Here is a 23,961-nt window from a genome sequence, read left to right as displayed (position 1 = left end):
CTGCAAACCAGTCATCTCCTAACTTCATCTCCCTGAAAGCCTCAGGCATGCCCTGTCCCCTCCCTGCATTCATGCTCCCCCAGGAAAGGAAGCTGCGTTCCAGAGTGTGCGCAGGGATCTGCATTGGGATCCTTGGTATGCCGCACGGTGACTGACTGAGGCACAGACATGGTCTGTGAACCTGGACCTCCACCCACAAGATCACAGCAACCCTGAGATCTCAGGTCGCATTGGCCTCAGCCTTTCTCCATCAGCATCTGTCTTTGCTCCTGCCTCTCCAACAGCTCCTGGCTCCAATTCAAACAAAATTCCTGGACTTCATTACTTTCCTACTGGAAGCTGCTCTGAAGCAGCAGCCTGGAGACAACCTTAGTCAGAGCTTGACTTCTTGTGCCTATGGCGCCATCTCACCACCTACCCAGCCCTATGCCCACTCTGGTTGGTGCAGTTTCTCAATTGCTTGAGAAAATTTTCTGTCTTCAAGCAGCTGTATCAATGAGTAAAGTCCAACAAGACTGCGCTGGTTGATGAGCCACTATCAAATGCAGCAGCACCAGGCCTTCTGGACAAGCTGAGGACACTGATGAACATCACAAGCAAAGACCGTTCAGGCCATTCAGACCATTCAAAACCAAGTCTGGATAGTGCACTGTCACCTGGGGTTGGCACTGTTCAGGTGACCGTACTGGAACTGGCAGACACTGGGAGACGTGGACACACAACCTGCTATCCACAGCAGTCTGACTGGAACCAGCATAAATCACAAATCTTCAGAGGTCAGGTTTTATTTTCAAAAGTAGGAGGATTGTTTGTTGGCAGAGACCGCACCTGAATGACCAGAAAAATGCTGGGATCAGGTTCCATCACTCCAGGATCCTTGCACAAGACAGTCTCAGCACTCTTCCAGCCCTCAGAGGTACAGGCCTGTGCATGATAAAATGTCCCCATCTTGGGAGGCTGAAGTGACTCAGCCAACACAGTCAAAGGGCTGTTACTGCTTGAGGCAACTGTGCCTGGAGCCCGTGCATAGGGATTAAAGACATTCCAACCTCTGCACGTTCCTCTTCCCTCCCCATGGGAGTGTCTCTTGGATGTGCCACACCATTCCCTTTGTCTCAAAGCCATTTCTGTTCTGCACAGGCTTGGGGTTGTCGAAGAGGTAGGGTCTGTCTGGGGATCCCTGAAGTGTCCCGAGCCACCTGCAAACCTGCCATCCTGGGGCAACATGGCATTTTTCGTGATGGTTTTTGATGTGTGTTCACAGCCAGGCTAGTCAGTGCCTGTTCTGGACCACATGAGATGCTGTGATTGCAGCTCGGAAGGGGGAAGAGAAGGAGGCACCAGCGGGGGTGGCCATTGGATAGGGTCCATCCAGCCAGAAGATGTGGCATGTGCAGAGCAAGGCCACTCTTGTCAGGCTCAATCCAGCCTACCTGTGGATGGAGACCAGCCATAGGCAGCACTGGGGCAGTGCGTGGGTGGGAGCATCTGCAGGTCAACACGCATGTGCAGGCAGGCGCTGGGCAGCACTCACGCCTCCGTCTGAGCAGGCAGGCTGTGGGCAGCGCCGGGTCCGCGCGCTCATGCAGGCTGGTTGAGGCTTGTCGAGAAACGGAGCAACGGGGTGGGCCACCCCAGCTGGTGCGGGGTCTGCAGCCAAGAGGATGCACCCAGGCATTTTGCCCTCCGCATTTTGGGGTGAGGCAGGCCCAGTTGTGGTTGTACTTGGAGTCTTTCCCTGTGGAGTTTGGTGTGGGATTCCTTCTTGGCTGGTACGCACTGCTGCTGCTGCTGCAGCATGTTCAGCCAGGAAAGTAAGAGCCTGGCAATCCTGCTTGTGCGGCAGAGCATTTGATGAGGGATACATGTGCGAGGGTGGGATGTGGTATGAAGCCATGCAGCGCAAGCTCAACCACATGGCCAGTTAGGGTGGTTGCTTCCTGGTTAATGGAGCTCCAGCCAGGGCGTTCGGAAGTGAGGGGCATCCAGGCAGCTCACGAGGAGGTCTGGAAGGATGGGGAAATTTCCCGTTTTCCAGAGACTCTGATTTAGCAGCATATTCTGCCACTCCACTTGAAAGCTCCAAGACTGGGATAGCATGGACTATGGAGTTAACTTTGCAAGGGAAGGACCTCGGCAGAGGAAAACAGCTTATGGAGCTGGTTTCTAATGATCCTAGGACTGAAGCACAGACCCAGGATCATCAGCCTCCACGGGGAGGGTGTGGGTTGGCCGTGCTGTAGAGCAGAACCCCTGGGAGAGGTGCACTTGCAAAGTCTCTTCTCAATCCATCAGTTGAGAAGACCTCAGAGCACCAGCTGCCACTGCTGAGCGTCCGTGCTGTCAGTCTGCGCTCTTCTGAGGAGTGACAAAGAGGCCACATCTCTCCTTGCCTTTGCCTGGGGCTGGCTCAAGGCTTGGTGCCTGAAGGTCTCAGCATGTTCCCCTGTCTCATGATGTTTTGTTGGTAGTGGGGCAGCCTGGCTTTTCATTAGCTCTCTTCCAAGTCTCCACACACCTGCTTCCCCGGCTGTACCCCTGCATGGTTTCTGCACAGGCCTATCTTCATGGCCACTTTCCAGGTGGTTTTTGTGCAGTGCGGCAGCCGGAGGAGGCTGAGCCAAGAATCCGGTCCTGCTTCCAGTAGCTCTGGGATTCACTCCGAGGGCAGGGAGAGGACCATCTGCACGGGCAGGTTTACGGAGGAATTCCCAGGGTGTTTCCCACCCTTTTTTAAACATAAACTAATTCTCTGGAAAGACTGGGAAAGCACCAGGCCCCTTGTCAGCCCAAGATGTATGTGAGAGTTTACTTGTGGACATGCATATGACCGCAATTACCCCTAAAGCCCTATCACATTAAAATTAAATTATGAAAATTGTTACACTCCCCAGCTACCACCTCTCTCCTCGGGGGACACCTCTGTCGCCAGAGGTAAGATGTCTGATCCTGCTGTGAGTCAGCTCCTGAATACCTATAGGCTTCAGCTTGTCACGTTTGGGGCAGCCATTCCCAACTCCAGCCATGCCTGTCACTTGACAAATCCCAGCCATCCTGTGACACAGCACCCACATCTGTAGATGCAATGTGTCCTGAATATCCCTAGTGCCAAATGCTCTGAAACCTGCTAGTCCTGTCTTCAGATATGGAGAATACTAATTTTCTTCCTTATTGCAGCAGCGGCTTGTCTTTAAGGGTTTATGTCCATCCTCATTCATGTCCCCTTCAGGTAAAGTAACCTCAGTTGACTCCTTTAGTTCATCACCAGACTCCTGATCCTTCTCACTGTTTTTAAATAAAGGAACTTGTTTTTCTGTTTCACTGGGCTGCAGGACTCAGTGTTTTATGCCTCCAGCACACCTGGGGTGCAGAAACAAACCTGTATGCAGGACCAGGAGCCCCAGGAGTTATGTTGGTCCTTGCGTGACAGCTGATGGCCTGGATGAGCTCCCCCATCCCAGCGGGCTGCAGAGAGCACCCAAGGGATCGATCACTGGGGTTTACACTCCCCTTTCACAAGTGTGGAAGGAGAAGCAGGGCTGATGACTATGGACTTGCCAGGACACAGCTCACACTCTGCCAGCAGCCACCAGCCCCATGTCCTCCATGGGTGACACTCATTTCAGAGGGGTCCCACCAGCCTTGCAGCATGCCCCCTGCGGGAACTGGATCTGGGGGCAGCACCGAGGAAGCTCGTGGTGCTTGGTGATCCCTGCACTTGGCCAATGGCCACGCCGAGCAGGCGGTGAGAAGATCACCCGGGAAAGTGAACATGGGAAGTATTTTGAGAACGGCGGGATGGTGGGAATCGGGTACCACAGGGTGATTAGAGGAAAATTAGGAGCTGATGGAGCAGAGAAGTGAGGCTGCCAGAGCGTTGAAGGCTTGGACTCTCGCACTGCCCCTTGCAGGCACCAGGACACTTGGGGCCACTTGTGCTGCCCGTGACCAGCTTTGCGGAGGAGATGCAGGAGGAGGGCATGGCCAGACGGAGCCACCTCAAACACACCCAGCCCCACCGGTGAGGAGGGGTGTGTGGGCACCCTGCACATCTCCGTGCCTGACATTCCCATGCTGCCTCCTGAGCCTTTTCTCTTCTAGACCGAATTATCCCAATTCCATTCTTCTCCCACCCCTGTAATTTCTATTCTAGATTCCCAACGGGCAGGAATCTGGCATTTCCTCATCCTTCTGCCCATTGTCCTCTGGCTGGTCTCCTGATACCCCATGTCCTGCAGGGCAGGTCCCAGATGGGACAGCGTGGCCTGGCCAAAGCCTGCCCAGCATCAAGAGGTGCAGAAGGATCACAGCTGGTGTCTGCGTGCCGGGCTGTGTCCAGCCCAGCAGCCTGGCCCTGAGCCTTTGCTGGCTGTCAGAGGCCAACACTCCCAGGGAAGCCTGAAGGGTGACTTGCCCTCCCTTAGTCTTCTCCTCTCCTGATTTTCAACAAAGTCAGAATGGTTAAGCATAAGCTTGATGCTTTGCCTCTATTTGAAGCGAGGAGGCAGGACTTTCCTCCCCGTTCCTGTCTTTTAATACCTGTCATCCCAGCATTTCTCTGATCTTTCCTGCCTTATGGGCTCTTCAGATTCCCTATCCAGATATCTCCTTCAAGATCTGTGGGTTTTTTGTGCAGACTGAAGTTCAGAGAAAAGCACATGACTGTAGGAGTGGTTATACTGGTCCTAAGGGAGCAAGGATCTGATCTGGACGGGGACCAGTGTGGTGAGCAGCTTGTGTCACCATGAAAAGCAGTGCTCTGTACAGTGTAGTTTCATGGCAGCCCCACAGAACATGAACATAAATGGGGCAAAAACTGATGCACCCCAGTTACCCAACAGACTTCTGTATGCTGCATGAGACACACCAGTTTACACCAATTTACAGCTGGTTACACCCCCCATATTTGTGTCATATCCATGGTATCCATAATGACAGTATCCTGTAAATCACAGCAGTTCCCCATTAGCCCCAAATGCCTCCCGCAGTCATCTGGGTTGAAGCTGCTCTTCTCAGTTTCAAAGTGCCAGGCTGCGTGAAGATCCCGTAGCAGCTGGCTTGCCAGGGGAGTCTTGCCCTCAGCAGGCTTGGATGGGAGCAGAGAAGGGCATCAAGGGAAGAGGGAACTGAGACATGTCTTGGGGAGAGAGCCAGGATTTTTGGTCATTCCCAGGGCACAAGGAGCAGGGCGAGACAGACCTTAGGTCTCTCTCTGGGCTCTGCTCTCCACCCCTGACCCCAACCAGACTCTGAGGGAAGGTGCAAGGTGCGCTGCAATGGGCTGGGAAAGGACACCCTGCTCCCATGCTCAGTTCCTGCCTTGTTTTTTCTAGATAGCAAAATGGTAATAATATCACCTTTCCCTACAGGAGGTTTTGGTGATTCTATTGCTCTGCCAATAAGGTTGTGGTGCTGCTCTGCACTCCCACTCCTGTCCTGAGGAGGTCAGAGGAAAGGCAGAGTGGCCCTTGACTCTTCAGCAAGCCAGTGCCGGGAAGGACACATCTCCCCCTGGTCCCCGGGGAGATGGAGCAGATCCTGCTGAGCTGCTGTGGAGTCACCAGCCCCAACCAGGTCCCTGCTGCAGTGACCTGAAGGACCTGAATCATAACATGAAGGAAACGCGTGGTGGCCTTCACCTGTCTTCCTCAGCACCCTCTGCTTTTCCTCACTCCTTTCTCAGTAGAGGAAATCAGTGAGAGTCCCCATCCTTGTCAAGAACCCTTCTAATGTGATTAAGCTTCATGGGCCTAAAGCCTGCTCTGGCAAAATTTCTAGTTCTGTTCCAGCAGATTCCCAGGGACCAACTTATCTTTTCCATATCCCTCACTGCTGGTCTCACTCTCATGGTGACAGAGAAATAGATGAGGGTGAATGATTGCTGTTGCTGAAGGGCACAGGCACCCACAACTGCATCCACCAATGACCTCACTCCTGTCGAGCCCGTGGTATCATCAGAGCTTCTCCTGTAGTAAGAGCACAGGACAGCACAACGTACCCTGCAAACCTGGCCAGGAAAGCATCAGAGTCTTTGGAAAGGGAAATGTTCCCAGTGATATGAGGGCTGGCAGTTCCCTTGCTTTTAGGAAGCAGGAACTTCTTTAAATAAGAGGCCCATGGCAGGGCCTGGATGGGCCAGTCACTGTGTGCGTCAACCCTTCCTTCTCTGGCCTTGCAGCCGGGCTAGTCTTTTGCATACCTCCATGGGGAAGGTCGGGGGGTCAGAGTAAATTAAAAGCAGCCCTGCAGCCAGGGGGCTTGGTATGACAGCCCAAGTGCCACCCTGTGCCACTGGGCACAGTCTGGCTGAGAGCAAGGCAGGTTGTCCTGAAGCACGGGGACACCAGCTTCAGCTCTCACAGAAGAGCCTGGAGCAAGCTTCTCCATGCAACCATTTCCCAGATGGAAATGCTCTTTCCTTCAAGCCTCTCCTTACAATCGGGTCACTCGTGAACGTGTCCCACCCAGTGCTGCCCCGTGGTGGAGCACGCCGTGTGCCCGTGAGCCCGTTGGCACACGGGCAGCGGGGCAGAGAGAGCAGCCTCCTCTCCTTGCTGCCACCCACGGGGAGCTGGCTGGCTCCGGAAGGGAGGCATCGCTCTTGTGCTCTGCATCAGTAGTTACCTGGGCCTGACACAAATAGAAATTGATCAAAAGCGGCTTTAAAAGCTCCCGCGTTCCCGGAGTAGAAAGTTCCTCTTGTTGAAATTGGGTGGGAGAGCTGCGGTTTTTCCTCAGTTCCTTTGATTTGTTGCCTAATGCAGGGGATGGATAAATCTCTAAGCCCTGAGATTTAGGGCAGGATTCATACTTTACATCTTCAGAAGACGTAGTAAACAGCCCTATACTGTAATCCTGGGAGCAGGTTTGTACCTGCTCGCTCTGTATAAACTGGACCGGCTACAACAATTTCACATTGCGGCTGAGTTCAAAACATCCCCTTGGGGATGAAATGTTTATTGCAGGAGATTTTTAAGATGGTTCCTGAAAGGGAGAAAGGGACTCCCACCTCAATACCCTGCACAGAGGCTGCTGGACTGGCACACAGATGCAAAAAGCGATGTGACTGCATGAGCAGTTAGACACCCTGGACCATAGGAAAATACCCCGGGGAGGAACTGGCTGGTAACCTTCATCACTCAGACCGTCCCCACTGGACAGACAGAGGCGGGTGGCCTGCCCACAGTGACAAGGAAGCCTCTGTTTATCAGGGCTGGTGGCTCCCAGGCATGGCCTGATGTCTTCAGTGCTCCTGGACTCAGCTGCATGTGTCCCCATCACCCCCGTGGGCAGGCTGGGCTTGGGCTGAAGTCAGACTGCCCAAGGATCCCACCCTTCCCAGGGACAGGTCACTCCAGAGTCTTGCAGAAGCCTCCTGGGCCATGCAGAGGTTTGCAGCAAGGGCAGGTTGGTTGCAAAGAGGCACTTGAGCTGGGCAGAGCACAGGAGATTTTCAGAGAGCCTGCCAACGTGCAGATATCTGGACCTTTGCATTGCTCCAACACAGCCCCAAGATGCTGCAGCAGAGCAGATGGGGACCAGTTTGGGGTCTGGTGGACAGCACCTCTGGGCGACACCACATCAGGGCATTTGGTGGGTTTTATGCAAAATGTGAACCTCGGCAGATCCTCCAGTGGTGTGCTTTCACACAGCATGGAGGGCTGTGGCCTGGAGGTGAACTGCTCGTGGTTTGCTGCAGCAGAAGTGAGGAAGCAGCGCAGGGCGGCGGGTGGTTCTTGGGGTGGGACACAGGTCCTTGCTCACCATGGGGCACGTTGCCCAGTGTGGGTTTACGAACTGACACCATACTGCCTTGTAACTTTGCATCCCGCTCTGGATGGCTGCAAGTCCCTGTGCATGGCCAGTGCTGAGGGGCTAGGGGAGGCGGGGGCGGTGGTGGCTCTGCAGAGGGGAGCGAGTTACTTACAGAATCTTCAGGCTGTAGAGGCCAGAGAAAGCTTCTCCTGGGATCACGGAGATCTGGTTTCCAGAGAGGCGTCTGCAGTGAAAAGAAGAGCCAGTAATGTGTCAACATCCTTGTAATGACAGTCCCTTGTCTGCTTAACGATTCGTGCACCCTGCCACAGTCCCCTTGGGGAGGAGGCTGCGACACCTGAAAGCTGAGCCATGGTTGTGCGCTTGGGCAACCTTTGCATGTGATCCCCTCTTACAGCTTGAGGAACAGGCAAAGCAAATAATGGCTTGTTGCTCCCACGAGACCTGAATCCACTGTTTTTAGCATCTGGTGACAGCTCATGGCTCGAGTCACGCCCTGGATACCCACAGGGGACCCGGCTCCATAGAAATTACAGCACAGGCAGCCTGGGAGAGGGGCCTCGGCTCAAGGGCAGTGACCAACCTACAGACCCTGTTCCACGCTGGATGCCTGGCAGTGAGGGTGGAGCAGGGGGAGAGCTGTTTTCTATTCATGCATGGATCCTGGGAGGACTATCCCTAAATCATGGATCCTTATCTGTCCCTTTGTCTGTGTGTGGTCTGTTTCTGCATCCTGCAGGTTCCCCTTTGTCCTGTCCATCAAAGCTCGATGACACCTGATTTACCTCCACTCCTTTATTCCCAGCCCTGCTTTGACATGTGTGATCACAGCTAAGGCCCAGTTCCTTCAACAGGGAGTTTGGTATTGCTGCTGTGAGGGGAGACAGGAACAGGCTGGAGAAGGGCAGTACCATGCAGAAGTCACAATAGAGACAGCTCATCTGAATATGGTCTCCAAAACCAGGACAGAAAAGTCAGAAGTGGTTCTTGGATGATCTATGGCTGGAGAAAACCATAGGAGGGAAGATGAGGATAGGGAGAATGCAGCCTGGGAAGGCTGATGAATGAAGATGAATATGAAGAGATGGGAGAAGAAGACAAAGTGAAAAGCAGCATCACAAAGGAAAGCAGCACCATCGGGGACACAGAGCAAAGAGCAGGGGACAATATTCAGAACTGACTGAAAGAATTTATCCAAGGAAGTCTGTGGGATTCATCATTGTACAGCATCATCTGATCAGAGCGCTCCAATTTTAGCAAGGCCCAGAGCAGGCTGGGGCATTAACAGATATTTGGGTTTTTCACTGACATTGGAAACTGCATCAGTGTTACCATCACTTTCACTGTCGAGGACAGCAGCCCTGAGAGACCATGATGGGACCCTGTGGTGGAGCCAGGAGTAAAGTCCAGGACTCTGGAGTCTAGGCTTGACCTAAGGAGAATCTTCTCCTCCTCCTCCTGTTTCTCCCATGAAGACAAATGTGGACCAAGTCCCAGTGCCCATCAGCCAGAAACCATGAAGACAGGTTCAACAACCTGATTAAGGGTCCAAATTACTACTGCATATGTGCTATACCTTCTGATCCCCAAGTGGTTAAACAGAGGTCAAGGTTGGACTTCTCCACAGTCACAGGGTAAGAAACTTGTTGTCCACCTGATGGAGTGGAATATTGCATCTCCCAAAAGGAGACAGCGAACACCATTTGTGACGAGGCTCATCTTCACTCTCTCAGAAACTCTAAGCCAGGCCCAAGAGGTCGGGCACAGATGTTGGCAAGCTGGTTGTATTCATTTAGCGTTGACAAAACCCATTTCTTTTTAGATGTTTTGGCTGCAAAGGAGACAGGTGTCAAGGATGAGCAGCGTAATCCAAGCTGGAAGCAGAGTGCATTGCAGTGAGGACTCTGCAAAGGTCATGGAGAGAATCTGGGCTGTTCTGGGGAGCCACACTCACTGGTGGCGGAGCAGGCATGTGCGGGTGCCTGAGCTCTCTCCCTCTCTGTCTCTCCCCTCGGGAATCTAGAGAAAATTGCTCTCATAATTAGGCCTCCAACAGCATAAACAGCACAGGGTCGTCTCTTTAATGTGTGTGAGCAGGTTGTAACCTGCCTCTCTGCAGTATGCAAACCGCCTGGCAGGCTGGGCTATTTGTCACTTGGGGGCTGTGATTTGGGGTAATTGCTCCTTTTGATTGCTGATTTCCACATGGGAGGGAGTGTTGTCCAGGAGACTGGAGTGCTCGCCTGGAGGGGAGGTGCTCCTGCACGGCATCCTCAGCCCGCTCCCAGCATCCATCCTACCAGGCTGTTTGCTCTGCGGGGGGCTGTCTGTCCTCAACTCCCTCAGCTCCTGTCTGCCCCCATGCCTTCGCTGGCAGCAGTCCACATGTATTCATGGTTAAATGTGCCTCTCAACTTGTTTCCTGGCGGCTCTGCACCTTTATGTTCACTTTCCTGGGTGTGTTTGAGTGTTTGCCAGGTCCATAAATCTGGGACCTCCAGGATTAGCAGGAGAGGAGTGTGGAGGATGAATGGGACCTAGGCTGGGGCTCCTTGCCTTAGAACAGGCTGGTAGGGAGCCCCGCTTGTTGGTGAGACATATGCTGGGCCAGCTCATGGCTTCTCAGTACCAAGGGCAAAACAGAACATGAGGGGAAACCAGCTCTGTGGGACATGTCCTGGTTTCACTGGGCACCATCTCTGCATGAATCTAGAGGCACAAAGCATCCCCCAGACTCAGGAAATGCAGCCGTGTCCCCCTGTTGCTGCTACTTCTGTCCTTGTCCCTGCCACACTGAGACCGTGCCATGTCCATCGCTCACCTCTGGCATCTGTCTCCTCTCTCTCTAGCTTTACCTCCTCCCCACTGCCAGGGCACTCTAGCTCCTCTCCCCAAGGTGTAGAGCTCCCTGCCAAGCCAAGGAGCAGACAGAGCGCGGGGCACCAGCCACAACCAGTTTACTCAATCCACCTCCCAAGGCAATTGACAGTGCCGTTAGGGTCCAAGATGGGCTCTGCTTGCTGGTATGCATGCAGACTGGGAGGTGCAAGATGGCTGTGTTGATGCACGCAGGCTGAGGTTTTGCTTTCCTAGACAGGTACACGGCCCAGATGTGCACACAGGGTCTGGAGGCATGGACTCTGGGGTTTGCTGTGCCTCCCAGGACAGGAGCTGTGTGATGCTGTGAGTGTCAGGTGCCAGGTGCCCCAGGCAAGGGGGCACGGCTGCCCCATCTCTCCTAGAGCAGGCCAGAAATGGGATGTCCTCTCCAGCTGGAGGAGTGGCCACTGGGCAGAGATGCCTGCTCCCATGTCATTAGCTACTGTGCTAGTTTGCGTAAGAGACCCAAGACACAAGACTCCTTGTGTTTGACCCTTCCTCTGTCCATAGTCAGTTGGCAGTCTCCCTAGTGCTTGGTTCCTTCTGTCCCTCTCACTCAAAGTCTCCAGAAATCTCCCAGCCAGGCAGAGAGGCACCTGTTGAACACATCTCCAGAAGCCTGATCCCACAGGAATGGTTCCTTCCTTTCTATTTAAAAGTGAATAATACCATTTGAAGTGATGCTGCCTGTGAGACTTCTCCCGAGACGTCTCTTCATTTGCTTCTGTGGAGAAGACTGAAGCAAATAACCCCACCAAGAAGGACTGAGAGGTGGAATTCCCTCGTGCCCTAAGCACACAGAGGGAAGAGGAGCTGCTCTTGCAGCTGGTCCACAGCACATGAGCTCTGCTCCAAGCCTGCTCAGGTCTCTTTTCAGGACAGGCAGACTTGATTCATCTGTACAGCCTGCCATCCTGGAGCTTACACTGTGAGGTAGGGTTGGGAGAAAGGGAAAGCTCTGGATTTAAAGTGACTGATGGAAGAGGGAGAGAAGGGGCAGGTGGAAGAGGAGGGTGGGACCCGCAGTTGGCTGGCTTGCTTTGGAAAGCTCTTGTGTTAGGTGGATTTTAGATTCTGCTCCCCCCTGGCCTACCCCACTCCCGTGATTTCTGGGAACGTTCCTCCAGGCTTTGATCTGCATTCTCAATACACTCCAAGTTGGAACAAACTCATGGTTTACCACCTCATGGGTGCTGCAGTTCAGTTACCACAGGCTCCCACCCCCTCCTGTATCTTGGGCTTCTTGGTCATGCTACAATTTCCATGGCACACCCAAAGGCTGTTTGTTGGGCATGATCGCTCATGTCATGTGCTCAGGCAACATGATGATGCCCTTATCATTCACATTAGGAGGCAGGAACATTGCCCATTGGCAGGACAGGACAAACATGTGTGTCCATATCCCAGTGGAATTTTCCCCTTGCCAGATGTTTATTGAGCATGTCAGCCTTCCCCTTTGATCTCCTGCTCTGGTTCATTTCTCAAACGCTAACACTGTCAAGGCAGAATCTGTGCCCAGATCAACTCTCTGCGCTCCTGTCTAAACAGTGTCATCACACCAAGACCACGCCATTCCCTGGGTGCACGGGGGACCAAGGGCTCCATGTATTGTTTGAGTTTGTTCTCATGCTGGTGCAAAGCAAGAATGATGCCAATTAAATCATGCAAGTGAAAACATGGTACATTCAAGAAAAGAGTTAGGCTTGGACTCTCCCTTCCCACACAGGAGTCTGCAGCTGGTCCTAGTCTCGTATCACCTGGAGGTGTCTCTAACGTGGTCTTTATTGCCTTGTTCCATCCCTGAGGAGGAGACTATGCGGGCCTGTTTCTAACTTTGCTTTCCATGCCCCCACCAAATACCTGTTCCAACTCGATAGATTGATGGCATTCGTTTCTTTTGTTTATGGTCCTCAAGCCAGTTTTCAACCCACACGAATGTTCATATGCAAGCTAGTTTGGATTCATTTGCCAAGTAAGATTTAATAAGACACAGCTCCTTAATGAACCACCCAGTACAGGACACTGAATGCTTTCAATCCATCCCCTTATATTGTAAATTGTCAAGGTTTTCAGGGCAGATTTGTTACCTCCAAGCCTTCAGAGCAGTTTTGACTTTTGACTCTACTCTGGGTGCCCCACTTTGGGTACCCCAGAACAGAGCTCGTAATTCGGAAGGCAGTTTTCAGGAAAATTGGGGCCAGCTATCCTCACTCGTAAGGACTTTTCAAATGCTAACACTATCCCCAGCCTAACTGCAGTAGAAAAAGAATTGAAATCTCTAAATTTTCACAACATTTTTAATTTGACTTGGGCTCCTTCAATACCTTGGCTTCATTTTTCAACGCACAAGACGGAAAATCCCCTAGAAGCCTTCCTTCCTTGTCCCCACCTGTACCTTGGCCAGCATCTGTTCTTGTACTATGCCAGATTGCACAGGGGTGGCCTTTGGAAGGCTTCATCAGAAGACTTGTCCTTTAACGCTCTCTCTCTGCTGTTGTCCACCCACTGAATCAACAACCAGTGTTGTCCTCTGCCACGGAACAATGTCAACTAGGAGGACAGAAAGTCCTGGCTGAAGCAGGACTTAACAAGTTGCAGAAAAGCCACAGCAGTGTGCTCCATCACAGCATCCTGGTACCTTCTCAGACACAGGAGCTTGGCAGTGTCCTGGGGGAACCACGGCACCCAGACATTCAGAGGAGCCACAGCTCCTCACCTACAGCCATCTGGAAAAAGAGAGCTGTGTCAGGCAAGGTGGGTACTAAAGAAGCAGTGACGCTGCCTCCAAATCTCAACATGGCAAAGCAAGGTCATGGCCCTACAAGCATTTGTCTCACTGCAAGAGACCTCTGCAGCCTGCTTTGTCATGGAAACCCACCAAAGCTGCTGTCCTGGGAGTACCCTACTCCAGACATGTTACTGCACTGCTCCAGGAAATGCTTTTCACCATGGTGCCAGCACACTTGAACATTGCCCAGAAATGTCAACACCCCTTTACACAGCAGAGATATCACTCCAGAAGGAGTCATGCCCCAAAGCCAGCACTACTGCAGTGCTGCCTCTTGCAAGAACGAGGTTGCCTTGGAATGAGACCCTGCGCTGGACAATACCCCCAAAGATGGGTGTTTCAGATGTGTGGGAGCTGCTGTGGGTGGTGGTGGGTGCTGCAGCAGCAGGCAGGGGCACACTGCAGCAGCGCTGGTGCTCCGTGACCCTCGATGGCTCCACCAGTCCTTGCACCCATGTGGGAAGAGGAGTGGGAAGAGGGAGGTGCAGGGGAGAAGCAGAGGGCTGACGTGGTCACATTCCCAGTATACGTGATTGCTTTTTATTTTGTTTTGCTTTTATGCTGCTACTCGGCCTCCAGTCCCTTGAGCTGCAAGAGCTGCCCGGGAAAGGGAACAGCCTGCAAGGGGAGGCCACGGTGTGGGTCCTGAGCCCGCTGTGCCTGCATCGATGCAGAGGCACTCCCCGTGACGCTGAGTCCCTCTGCCCTCGGGGCCTGAGAAGAGGCAGGTGAAAGAGCCAGTGGCTGGGAAGGGGTCTGATCTTGCCGCTGTGCCCTGAAGCAAGAGGTGAATGGCAATGAACACCTGCCTTTGGCTGCAGTTTCTCTTCTTGGCACCAAGTGCTCGTGTTTGGATTCAAAGTGCGGTAACAAAGCCCTTGCCGGCGAACACATTTCAACATGTTATTATTCCCAGGCTGGCTTTCAAGATCCTCTTTCTATTCCTTCTGTACTGATTGCTCTTGTTTCTCTTGGCTCCCAGCTCTGGCTTTTCAGGCTTCATTAACTGGAATTTATTAGCAACTTTAAACATTCTTCCTGCTGCCAAAAAGAGAGAAAGAAAGAAAGAAAGAAAAGAAGGAAAAAAAAAAAAAAGAAACAAAGAGGAGACACACTAAACTCCGGGCTGCTCCCTGCCTGTGTGAGGCCCAGGTCTGAACACCTCTGTCACAGGAGGCTTTCTTTGGAGGGAAGAAAGGTGAGTGCCTGGGCTGGGACCGTGTCTGATCCTGGGCTGGGACCCTGTCTGTCTGATCCTGGCGCAGCGGCTCCGGTCCCTGCGATGTTTCGCTGCTGGAGCTGGAAGCTGGTGGTGGCAGAGGAGAGCACAGACTGATGGAGCGCCGTTGGAGAGCAGTCCTTGGTGGCATTGCCTCTTCAAAGCTGGCTGAGACTGGAGAATCTGGTCTCTTGGCAGTCTCTGAGCATGAGTTTTAATTGCCTCTGCAACACCTTCCTGAGCAGCTCGCAGTAAAACCTAATGACTAACAGGTCCCGGCACACCTGAGAGACCTGTTCTTGTCACCGGATGGATGGGTAAATAGAGACACTGGCAGGGAAAATTGCTTCACCGGGACCACACAGTAAGCTGGAGCAGTCCTGGTGCCCTCACCTGTGCCCTAACCACAGCGTTGCCTCCGATCCCTTGTGTGACACAGCCGTTTGGTCTCTGGAGGGGAGCTGAGCCAATGCAGAAATGCCCTGTGGGACACAGCCCGGCTGGACATCATGGTGTGTCCTGTGTGATTGCTTCACTGTTCTCAAGACCCTCAAGTGCCACCCTGCTCTCACTTGTTCCCTGCATGCCCCCACCCGGCATGGGTACCTGCGGAGAACTAACATACTCAGTGCTCAGGTGGATCCAGCCACCTGGATTCGCAGTGCTCCACAGCAGCCTGAAGGCTGTGCAACATGGCACATTTGTCCTCAGTGTCCATGTCACACACACGCTTCATCTACCCCTTTTTGCAGCTTGCTTTCCCCTTCCTATTATTCCTGTTCCTCGGTTGAAGCCCAGCTCCATGCATGAGTTGAGCCTTGAGTCCAGCTGATCTCTGACCATCACGAAACACTCCACCTTCATGGGGAGCCCAAGAAGGTGCAAAAATAGAGGCACAAAAAGAGAAGGAATCATAAAAGGTGTGAAACTCCAGCTCTTCTCCAAGCCGCTGTGACCCTGGGCTACTGGGACTAGATCTAATGAGAGAATGTTGGCAGCAGCAGCACAGCAGGAGAGAGGAACTATAAGGAGCTCACGGAGGAGGCAGAGGAACATGGACTTTCTCTGACTGCCAGAGAGGATGAGGATTACAAGTCATACTCATATGTATTCAAAGGCCAGGGGTGTCAGGAGTTTCTAGGATGTTTCTGAGCCTTAGACCAAGGTAAAAATGTCCTTAACACAAAAGAGTTTCCAGGGGACTGTGTTGAATTTGGCAAATATTTTTGGCTGAGGAACCTGAGATTTTTTTCCAGAATGTTCAAGCATCTTATTTAAGGCATCTTTGCAATAAAGAAAATACCATTTGAAATACCATTTTCTTTTCAAGTTTGACCCAAAGTAAAAGACTAAAGGTTAAGAAGTAATATGGAAATCAAAACTTTCTGTTTCGGGTAGGGAACTCTCTTGGGTTGACCAAAGCCCCAGAACATCAATTTTGGTTCACCCTGAGCTGAATTTCGACAGTTTCATCTTCAGTTGCTCCATCCTCCAGCCTGTTACTCACCCAGTTTATCAAGGATGTAACAGGGACCACAGGGTACGAGGCAGGTTGGGGCTGTAAGGTCACCCAAAATCCCTGGAGATGAGAAGCCTACTGAAAGGTTTCCATCTGACTGAAGACAGTCACTTACATCAAGGATGGGCTGCAGCAGAGCCCTCTTCTGTCTTGTCAGCCCTTCTCTGACGGCAGGTCAGGCAGGCAGGTCTTCCTCCTCCCCAAGAGGCACTAACACTGAGACACCGTGATTGCCCCTCATTGCTCAGCAGGGTTTTCTGGTCTTCACCGACTCAGCATAGAATCATAGAACCATAGAATCTGTTGGGTTGGAAGGGACCTTGAAAGGCCATCTAGTCCAACCCCCCTGCAGAAGCAGGGACATCTTCAACTAGATCAGGTTGCTCAGAGCTTCATCAAGCCTGGCCTTGAATGTCTCCAGGGATGGAGCCTCCACCACCTCTCTGGGCAACCTCGTCCCAGCCTTGCTCTCTGGGCAAGCATGCTCCAGCATGGGCAGTTCTTCCATGAGGAGACTAGCGAGAAGGCTTGGTCTCATGTGCTACATGTCACCCCAGTAGACCCAAGGGAATATGCTCAGGGTAGATGAAATCTGCAGAGATTTGGGCTGTGAAACCTGAACAAACTTCTATTGAGGACATGTAAACAGGCAGGATTTGTTTGCTTGGTTCTTGTGTATGTCCCAGCACAGAGGATGATCCCATCCCAAATGTAATAGTCCTGATGTAATGTTTTGGGATGAAAGTTTGATAAAGATATAAATGAAAAGAGCAGTAGAAGTGTCAGGCAATTGTATTACTGGTCATTGACAGCTCTGTGAATAACCATAGAACCGTAGAATCGTTTATGTCTGAAAAGACCTTTAAGATCACTGAGCTCAACTGTTAATGTATATGCACACACTGTCCCTGTCTAGATGCTGTTCTTGAAACAATCAATTTAGATTTCTGATAATATATAAAAATCCTTTCATTTTTGATTTCCATAAATAAACTTACTGTATTACTGCTACCAAATTCAAGCATGAACTTGGGTACGCATAGCTATACAATGCTACAGTTCACAATTCTTCTCCTAACTGTGAAGTTTTTCCTAGTCAAAATACTTTCACTTTCCGAATGAGGGCTCGTGGCATGTTGAACCTCTAGTAAAATGTTCTCTAACAACTTTCAATTATTTTTCAGATTTTCCTGTTTAAATTTTTCCTCTTCATCTGCTTCATTCATGATTATTTTTGGCTCTGGGAAGCTGGCTCTTTTGGAGCCTATGAATACTTATTCATTGCCGGTTGAGACTGTTCCGTTTGTACATGACACGTAATCAGGACACAATTGCTTGCAGCAAGACAACTGTTAATTGCATACAACAGAGTATGGTCTCTGCATGCAAAGAGCTCTACTATCCCCAGTGAATGCTTTGGGTGTCCACACTTCAACACAAACGTTGACAAAATCGAAAGAGAAAGGCTGCAAGATGGATGCAAGGTCTTGAAGAACCCACCGCCTATGAGTAGCTCGAGCTCCAAAGCTCAAGAAGGATAAAAAATGACTCCTGCTCCGTCTGTAAATGCCTACGGGGGAGGGGAGTTTGGGCAGCGAGGGTCCTTACAAGTCTAATGAATAGAAACTACAGGCAGATGAAGCGACATCTGAAGTCAAAAGCCTATGGTACGATTTGATAGTTATGCGATCTGACCTGTTATGGGAATAATGAGCATCGGTATCTGGTCTGGTCTCTTCAGTCAAGACTAAATGTTCAGAGAAGATTGTCTTTGCATATGTGTGTCCACCTAAGTGCGTACGCTCGGCTGCAAACTCTTTTCTAAGGGCACAGACAGGACTTTCTGCTTGTGGCAGCGGTGCCTGGGCGCTGCATGCAGCCACACAGCGCAGAGGCTCCAGTCAGTGAGGGGTCAGGCAGGTCGGCTCCACAACCCGCACACATCATTGGCGTCACACTGCACTACTGGGTGCGGAGGATACAGCGTCGCTCCACTGTAGAACACGTGGGATAGTACATCTGGGAGATGAAAATGCCTCCTTTCAGGGTACTGAAAATACCTTCTCTGTAGGAATTTCTGACATTTTGGAAACTAACATTTTTGAAATGTCAATGTTGTGTGTGGCGGTGGCCGCAAGAGCTGATTCAGGAAAATCAAAGTGTTTCATTTAGACAGAATAAGCTGTAATAAGTGTTATATATCCAGTAAGTTTACAACACATACATCAAATGCAGCATTAATATTAGTATTTCATGCAATGTACTAATAGTGTTTTGAAGAAACTGCGTTTTCCAACAGTAACTATTGTGTTGAAAGGAGCAACAGCATGAGAATAACACCTGGAGGTATTTCTCATGGTCAAGTGGAATAAGACCATCAGGTGCAATTTACCCATGCAGAAATGGCCAACCTCAATCCTCTGCCCCCCAGGCTCCCATTTTTGGGACTCCTAAGGGATTCCAGTGGTTTCTAATGCTGGTGGTTAGTTTACACACTTTCAGAAGTGGAGCCACTCCTTCACTGACACACAGCCACATGCCGATCCCTGGGGATTGCGATTGCCGCCGTGTCTGAGTGTGCCTGCTCAGACCGTGGCACACACTGGTGCATGACGGGACACCCCAGCCTCCGGGGCAAATTTTTTGGACTTCAGTTGCTCAGGCTCATTGCCATCTGAACTGCAAAGTGCCCAGGAGCTAAGGTGTCTCTGGACGGCAGGAGGCTGTGAGAGGGACCCTGTATGCAGAAGGGTGAATGAAGCTCCCTGTTTGCTGGCTCTGCTCCAGGGTACAGAGCTGGTTTTTGCATAATGGATTGGGTCCTCTTTAATTTTGGCTTTTGGCACGTGCACCATTTCAGCCTAAAGGTAATGACCTCAGTCAAGCTCCTAAGCTAGAGTAGCAAATAAATGATATACCAGCGTGCAGCCTCCTTCCATCTCAGCCTGTAGCCCCAGTGACAACACTGGAGGTGGCTACCAGAGCCACAGATGCCATCTGCAGTGTCCCCACCACCCCCCTGACCGTGCTCTGCCCGGTGCAGCTGCTCCATACTTACAGCTCCTCCAGGAAGCGCAGGTGACGGAGAGTGCTGGGCTGCAGCTGGCTGATGTTGTTCATGCTCAGATCTCTGGTGGGGAAGAAAGAGAGAAGTCTCCGATCAGTCACACTGTGGTTTGCACAGATTAACCCCCAATGCCAGGCTCTGTGTCCCCTTTCTACCAAGAGGGAAAATGAGAAGCTCCTGAGAAATATTTCAGCATGAGCATCTTAAGACAGCCCAGGTTCTGCCTGCAAAGGGATGGAGAGGAGTAACCAGAGAGAGACACTTGCTCCTTCAGGGGGGTCTGCCTGAGCTTCTCCAGGTTATGGAGCAAGTTAGGACATTTCCTAACAGCACAAGTAGTGTTAGTGTCTTAGAATTTTTGGAGAGTGATCATGAAGCCCAGTGACGCTGTAGTAGGACAGTACGTCCTTGGGCCCAAGAGTATCTTTCTGTGACCACTGGTCATGCCAGCCACCACAGGGAGCTTTTCCAGTGCATGGATAGACAGCTGATTTTGAGGAGAGAGAGCAAGCCATGGAATCATAAAATCATAGAATCATAGAATTGTTTGGGTTGGAAGGGACCTTAAAGATCATCTAGTTTCAGCCCCCCTGCCATGGGCAGGGACACCTCCCACTAGATGAGGTTGCTCAGAGGCCCGTCCAGCCTGGCCTTAAAAACTTCCAGGGGTGGGGCTTCCACCACCTCTCTGGGCAACCTGTTCCGGTGTCTCACCACCCTCATGGTGAAGGACTTCTTCCTAACGTCCACTCTGAATTGACCCATCTCAAGTTTTAATCCATTCCCTCTAGTCCTACCATTACCCGACATCCTAAAAAGTCCCTCACCAGCTTTCTTGTAGGCCCCCTTAAGATACTGGTAGGCCATTATAAGGTCTCCTCAGAGCCTTCTTTTCTCCAGACTGAACAACCGCAACTCCCTCAGTCTGTCCTCATAGGAGAGGTGCTCCAGCCCTCAGATCATCTGTGTGGCCCTTCTCTGGACACGTTCCAGCACATCCATATCTTTCTTGTAGGAGGGGCTCCAGAATTGGAGGCAGTACTCCAGGTGGGGTCTCACGAGAGTGGAGTAGAGGGGGAGAATCACCTCCCTTGACCTGCTGGCCACGCTTCTCCTGATGCAGCCCAGGATACGATTGGCTTTCTGGGCTGCTACTGCACACTGACAGCTCATGTGGAACCTCTCACCAGCACCCCCAAGTCCTTTTCTTCAGGGCTGCTCTCAAGCCAGTCACCACCAGAAGGTGTACATTCTATTGGACAAGCCTGCTCTAAACCAGAAAAAATAGAGAACAACGCCAGGAACGAGGGCTGGAGGTCATCTCCGTGGGTGATGAAGTCTGAGTTTGCGGGGTGGGAGGAATCTGATTGTGTTTATCTCAGTCTTTGTAATTTCCAGCTAAAGGCTCACCTCCTATCTGCTTAGGGTCTGACAGACCCTCACAGAAGAGACTCTGCCACAGCCCAAGGGGTCCAGGGGGTCTGATGAGTCTTAAGCCCTTAGCACGATACAGAGTCACTGTGAGCTGCCCACTGCAGAGCTGTCGTCGTCTTAGGATGTAAGAGTAGCAAAGTCTGCAGCAAACAGTGCATTAGACCAGCTGGTAGTCGGTAAAAACAAGGATGCGTCTGGATTCTGGGGCTCTCCGGGAGGTCTGATACTGGATAGCTGCAGCCCTGCCCTCATGAGCAGCTGCACATGAAGAAAACTGTGCTTGTGACCCAAGTCTAGAGCAAGCTGTGTCCAGGCGACTGCAAGAGAGCACTGAGCTTTAGAACTACAAGGAAAAATGAGGCTGAATCAAAAGCTGGCGTGGTTGGGAATGAAAGGGCTATGATCCCTGCCAAGCAAAGCAATCCCAGTCAAATGCCATCAGAGGCGCTGGGTAGGCTCGTGTGAGGGCAGAAGGGGCTAGTTTTGATCATTGTGTACAGACAGGACACCACTTGGCTCCTTCAGACTGCCTAGACTAAATGGCAGACAGATGTCTCCCTTCTAATGTGAGAATAAGGAGGTACAACATGAAAATAAAGGCATTTTGCTTTACTCTTTCCTGCAGTAGATATCACGGACTCATGAGCCTAAGGAAGGATGTAACCCCCCCAATATCAGTGGGAATCTGTCTTGGTGTTGCACAGATGCGTGGAGGAAGGAGGCTGGTGCCAAGGACAAGGACTGAAGCATGACGGGGAAAAGTCCCTCAGCAAACCCCAGCCACTCAAGAGGGACCTCTCTGAGCTGTCTGCTGTCTGCACAGCACACCCACGTGAACTGAGATCCGGCAGACCTGCAGGTCACATATCAAACGCCCTGGAGCACCACGGGCTGGATTTGGGCTCTGGATAGGAAATTGCTTCAATGAAAAATAGGTTTATTGAAAAAATTACTCTAATTCCTTTGTATTCTTCAGTGAGAAAATTCCAGAGTTCTACTAGTAAAGAGGCTTAAAGAGTTTGAGGATGTGGGTTTCTTCATTTTGCACCATTTTCCACAAAAAAAAATCCAAACCACTTTCTGACCAGATCTATTTGGCACTGGTGGCAGCAGGTTACACCTAGGGAGGATCTGAAGCCTGCCTTTGCAGTTTCTCTGGAGGTGTGTCCTGTGACAAGACTGTGCAGTTTCATGAGCCGTATTTGAAGATAGTCCTAGCAAAGTTTGGTTTTTTCGATTTGTAACTCTCTGCCCTCCAAAGAAGTGGCAACCAGATCCCCAAAAGGCCTATGAGAATTCAAAATTCTGTTTTCAGAATGAATGCAAAAATAAAGTTATTGTCTGCATTGTTCTGTGTGCAACAATTCATTCTATACTTGGATAATCCTGTGATACAATAGAAGGGTTAAAATATTATTTTGTGCTGCTTCTATTTTTATTTTTAAATCCCTAAGGGCGGTTGCTACTTAGCACCCATTAAAACATCTTTTTTTCCTACATCAAAGTGTCTCCTGTTTATGTTGTAATGAATCGGCTTGATGTTTTGACATGTTGTGAAACAATGTAAAAATAACGAAAAATAATGTAAAATGAAAGGCTATGAAACAAAACACAGATCTGAAACATCCAAGATCTTGAAATTCCAAGGCATATTCCTTAAGTTGCCTTCTGCTGGCAGCGTGGGGAATACTCCTTACTTGCCGCAGGAGACACTTTTCAAATCTCATTGAACTGCATTTCGGGTGCCCAGCCCTTTCCTAGGCACGCTGGGGACAGCCACATGTCCCACACCCCTGGGCAGGTGGCCAGGGGCTGCAGGGATGTGCAGACCCCATCAGTCCTACCCAGCAGCACGTCAGTATGTGGCTGGTGGTAATCGGGAGGCCAAAGATGTTTTGACCCCTTCTTTCTCCACCTTGATCCATACCCTGAAGAGGAACAAAATACACTGGTTTCTGAAGAAATCTTCCAACAGGCAGAAGAGAAATACCATTAGCCCATCACCCCGACAGCCTCACAGCTCCACATTGCACGACTTTTCGTTAAATGCTCCCCTCCGTCACCCTCTTGCACCCCTGGGGCTCCTGGCCACGTACAGGTCTGAGGGAAGCAGCTCTCTCCCACCATCTCCTGGGGCGGTGAAGAAAAATCCAACCCTGATTTCCAAGGCTATTGCATGGGGAACATTTTGGGTCATTTTGTTTAAAGCTCACTGATGTTTTGGGTGTTTGACTGGTCTGGTGCAACATGTTTACACTCACAGTACTGAAAAGATGAGGCACATAGTGCAAAACCCCTGGTAGTGATCTGCTAGCTAATGAGCAGCGAGGCAAATATGGTGCCAATGACTCCGCTCTAGGACTGTGTTTACCATTAACTCTCCAGCGTGATCTCCCATGGGGGCCACACACCAGCTTCTCTAGAGCAGTGGACATCACACCTGGCTTGGTGTGGTGGAGTTCCTGGACACACTCCATGGTGTGAGGACAGCACGGAGAGGGTGGTGCGAGGACAGATGGTGTGAAGGAAGAACGAGTTCCTCCAAGGGTTGGAAATGAACTTCCTGAGCAGAGTCCAAGGCTCAGGGATTTTGCTAGCCACAAAAGTACGAGATGTTTCTCCACAGGCTGTCCATGCTTGTGTGAAAGCTGAGGCACAGGATTCTTGCCTGAAGTGTTGTGGGAGTAAATATTTGACTTATTACTCATGTAAAGATGTTGTTGACTTGTTGCTGTGTTTTCCCAAGCTCATGCTATTCCTCTTAGTAAGGTTTCTTCTGTTATGTACATCCCCAGTGCATGCAAGAGTGGAAACGCTTCCTGTCAGGGTAATCAGGGACACTATTTATCTTTTCAAGTGTTTGAGGTTGGTTACTTCAGCTAGCCACATTTAGTTAATTTTAAAAGGAACCCAAGGTATTGGAACTTCGTTAGTTTTTTTTTTTTTTCAGCAACATCTGGCAGAAGGATTAGAGATTCGTGGACTAAATGGATTAGGGACTTCTCTGACTTTTCTCAGCGCTGTCATTGATTTTGACTTTCCAAAATAGCTCTCTCTTTTGAGTGACTAGCCTCCAGCGTCACATCCAGGAGTCAAACAAGTGTTGGGTCACTCATATCTATATATGGCTATTGTCATTTGCACTGAAGAAACCACTACAAAGATGAGGGACCATACCACTGCAGGCATTATAGAAATGTACACAGAACATAATTCAGATCCCAAAGCCCCTTAAACTCTAAAAAAAATCAGAAAGGTAGGAGAGGAAATGGGGTGCT

General features: G+C 50.8%; 1 protein-coding gene across 1 annotated transcript in view; it reads right to left on the bottom strand.

Moving 5' to 3' along the window:
- The window catches only part of LGR6 (leucine rich repeat containing G protein-coupled receptor 6), a 149,053-nt gene that overhangs the window by 76,663 nt on the left and 48,429 nt on the right, over window positions 1-23,961 (bottom strand). Inside the window, exons 2-3 of the mRNA XM_074564168.1 lie at window positions 19,241-19,312; window positions 7,928-7,999 (exon numbers count right to left, since the gene is read on the bottom strand). Coding sequence (XP_074420269.1) covers window positions 7,928-7,999; window positions 19,241-19,312 — 144 coding nt within the window. The remainder of the gene's footprint in view (window positions 1-7,927; window positions 8,000-19,240; window positions 19,313-23,961) is intronic.

Source organism: Larus michahellis, chromosome 21 (genome assembly GCF_964199755.1).
Source record: "Larus michahellis chromosome 21, bLarMic1.1, whole genome shotgun sequence".
NCBI lineage: Eukaryota > Metazoa > Chordata > Aves > Charadriiformes > Laridae > Larus > Larus michahellis.
The sequence above is the reverse complement of the archived record's forward strand: the minus strand, read 5'-3'. Positions and strand labels throughout refer to the sequence as shown.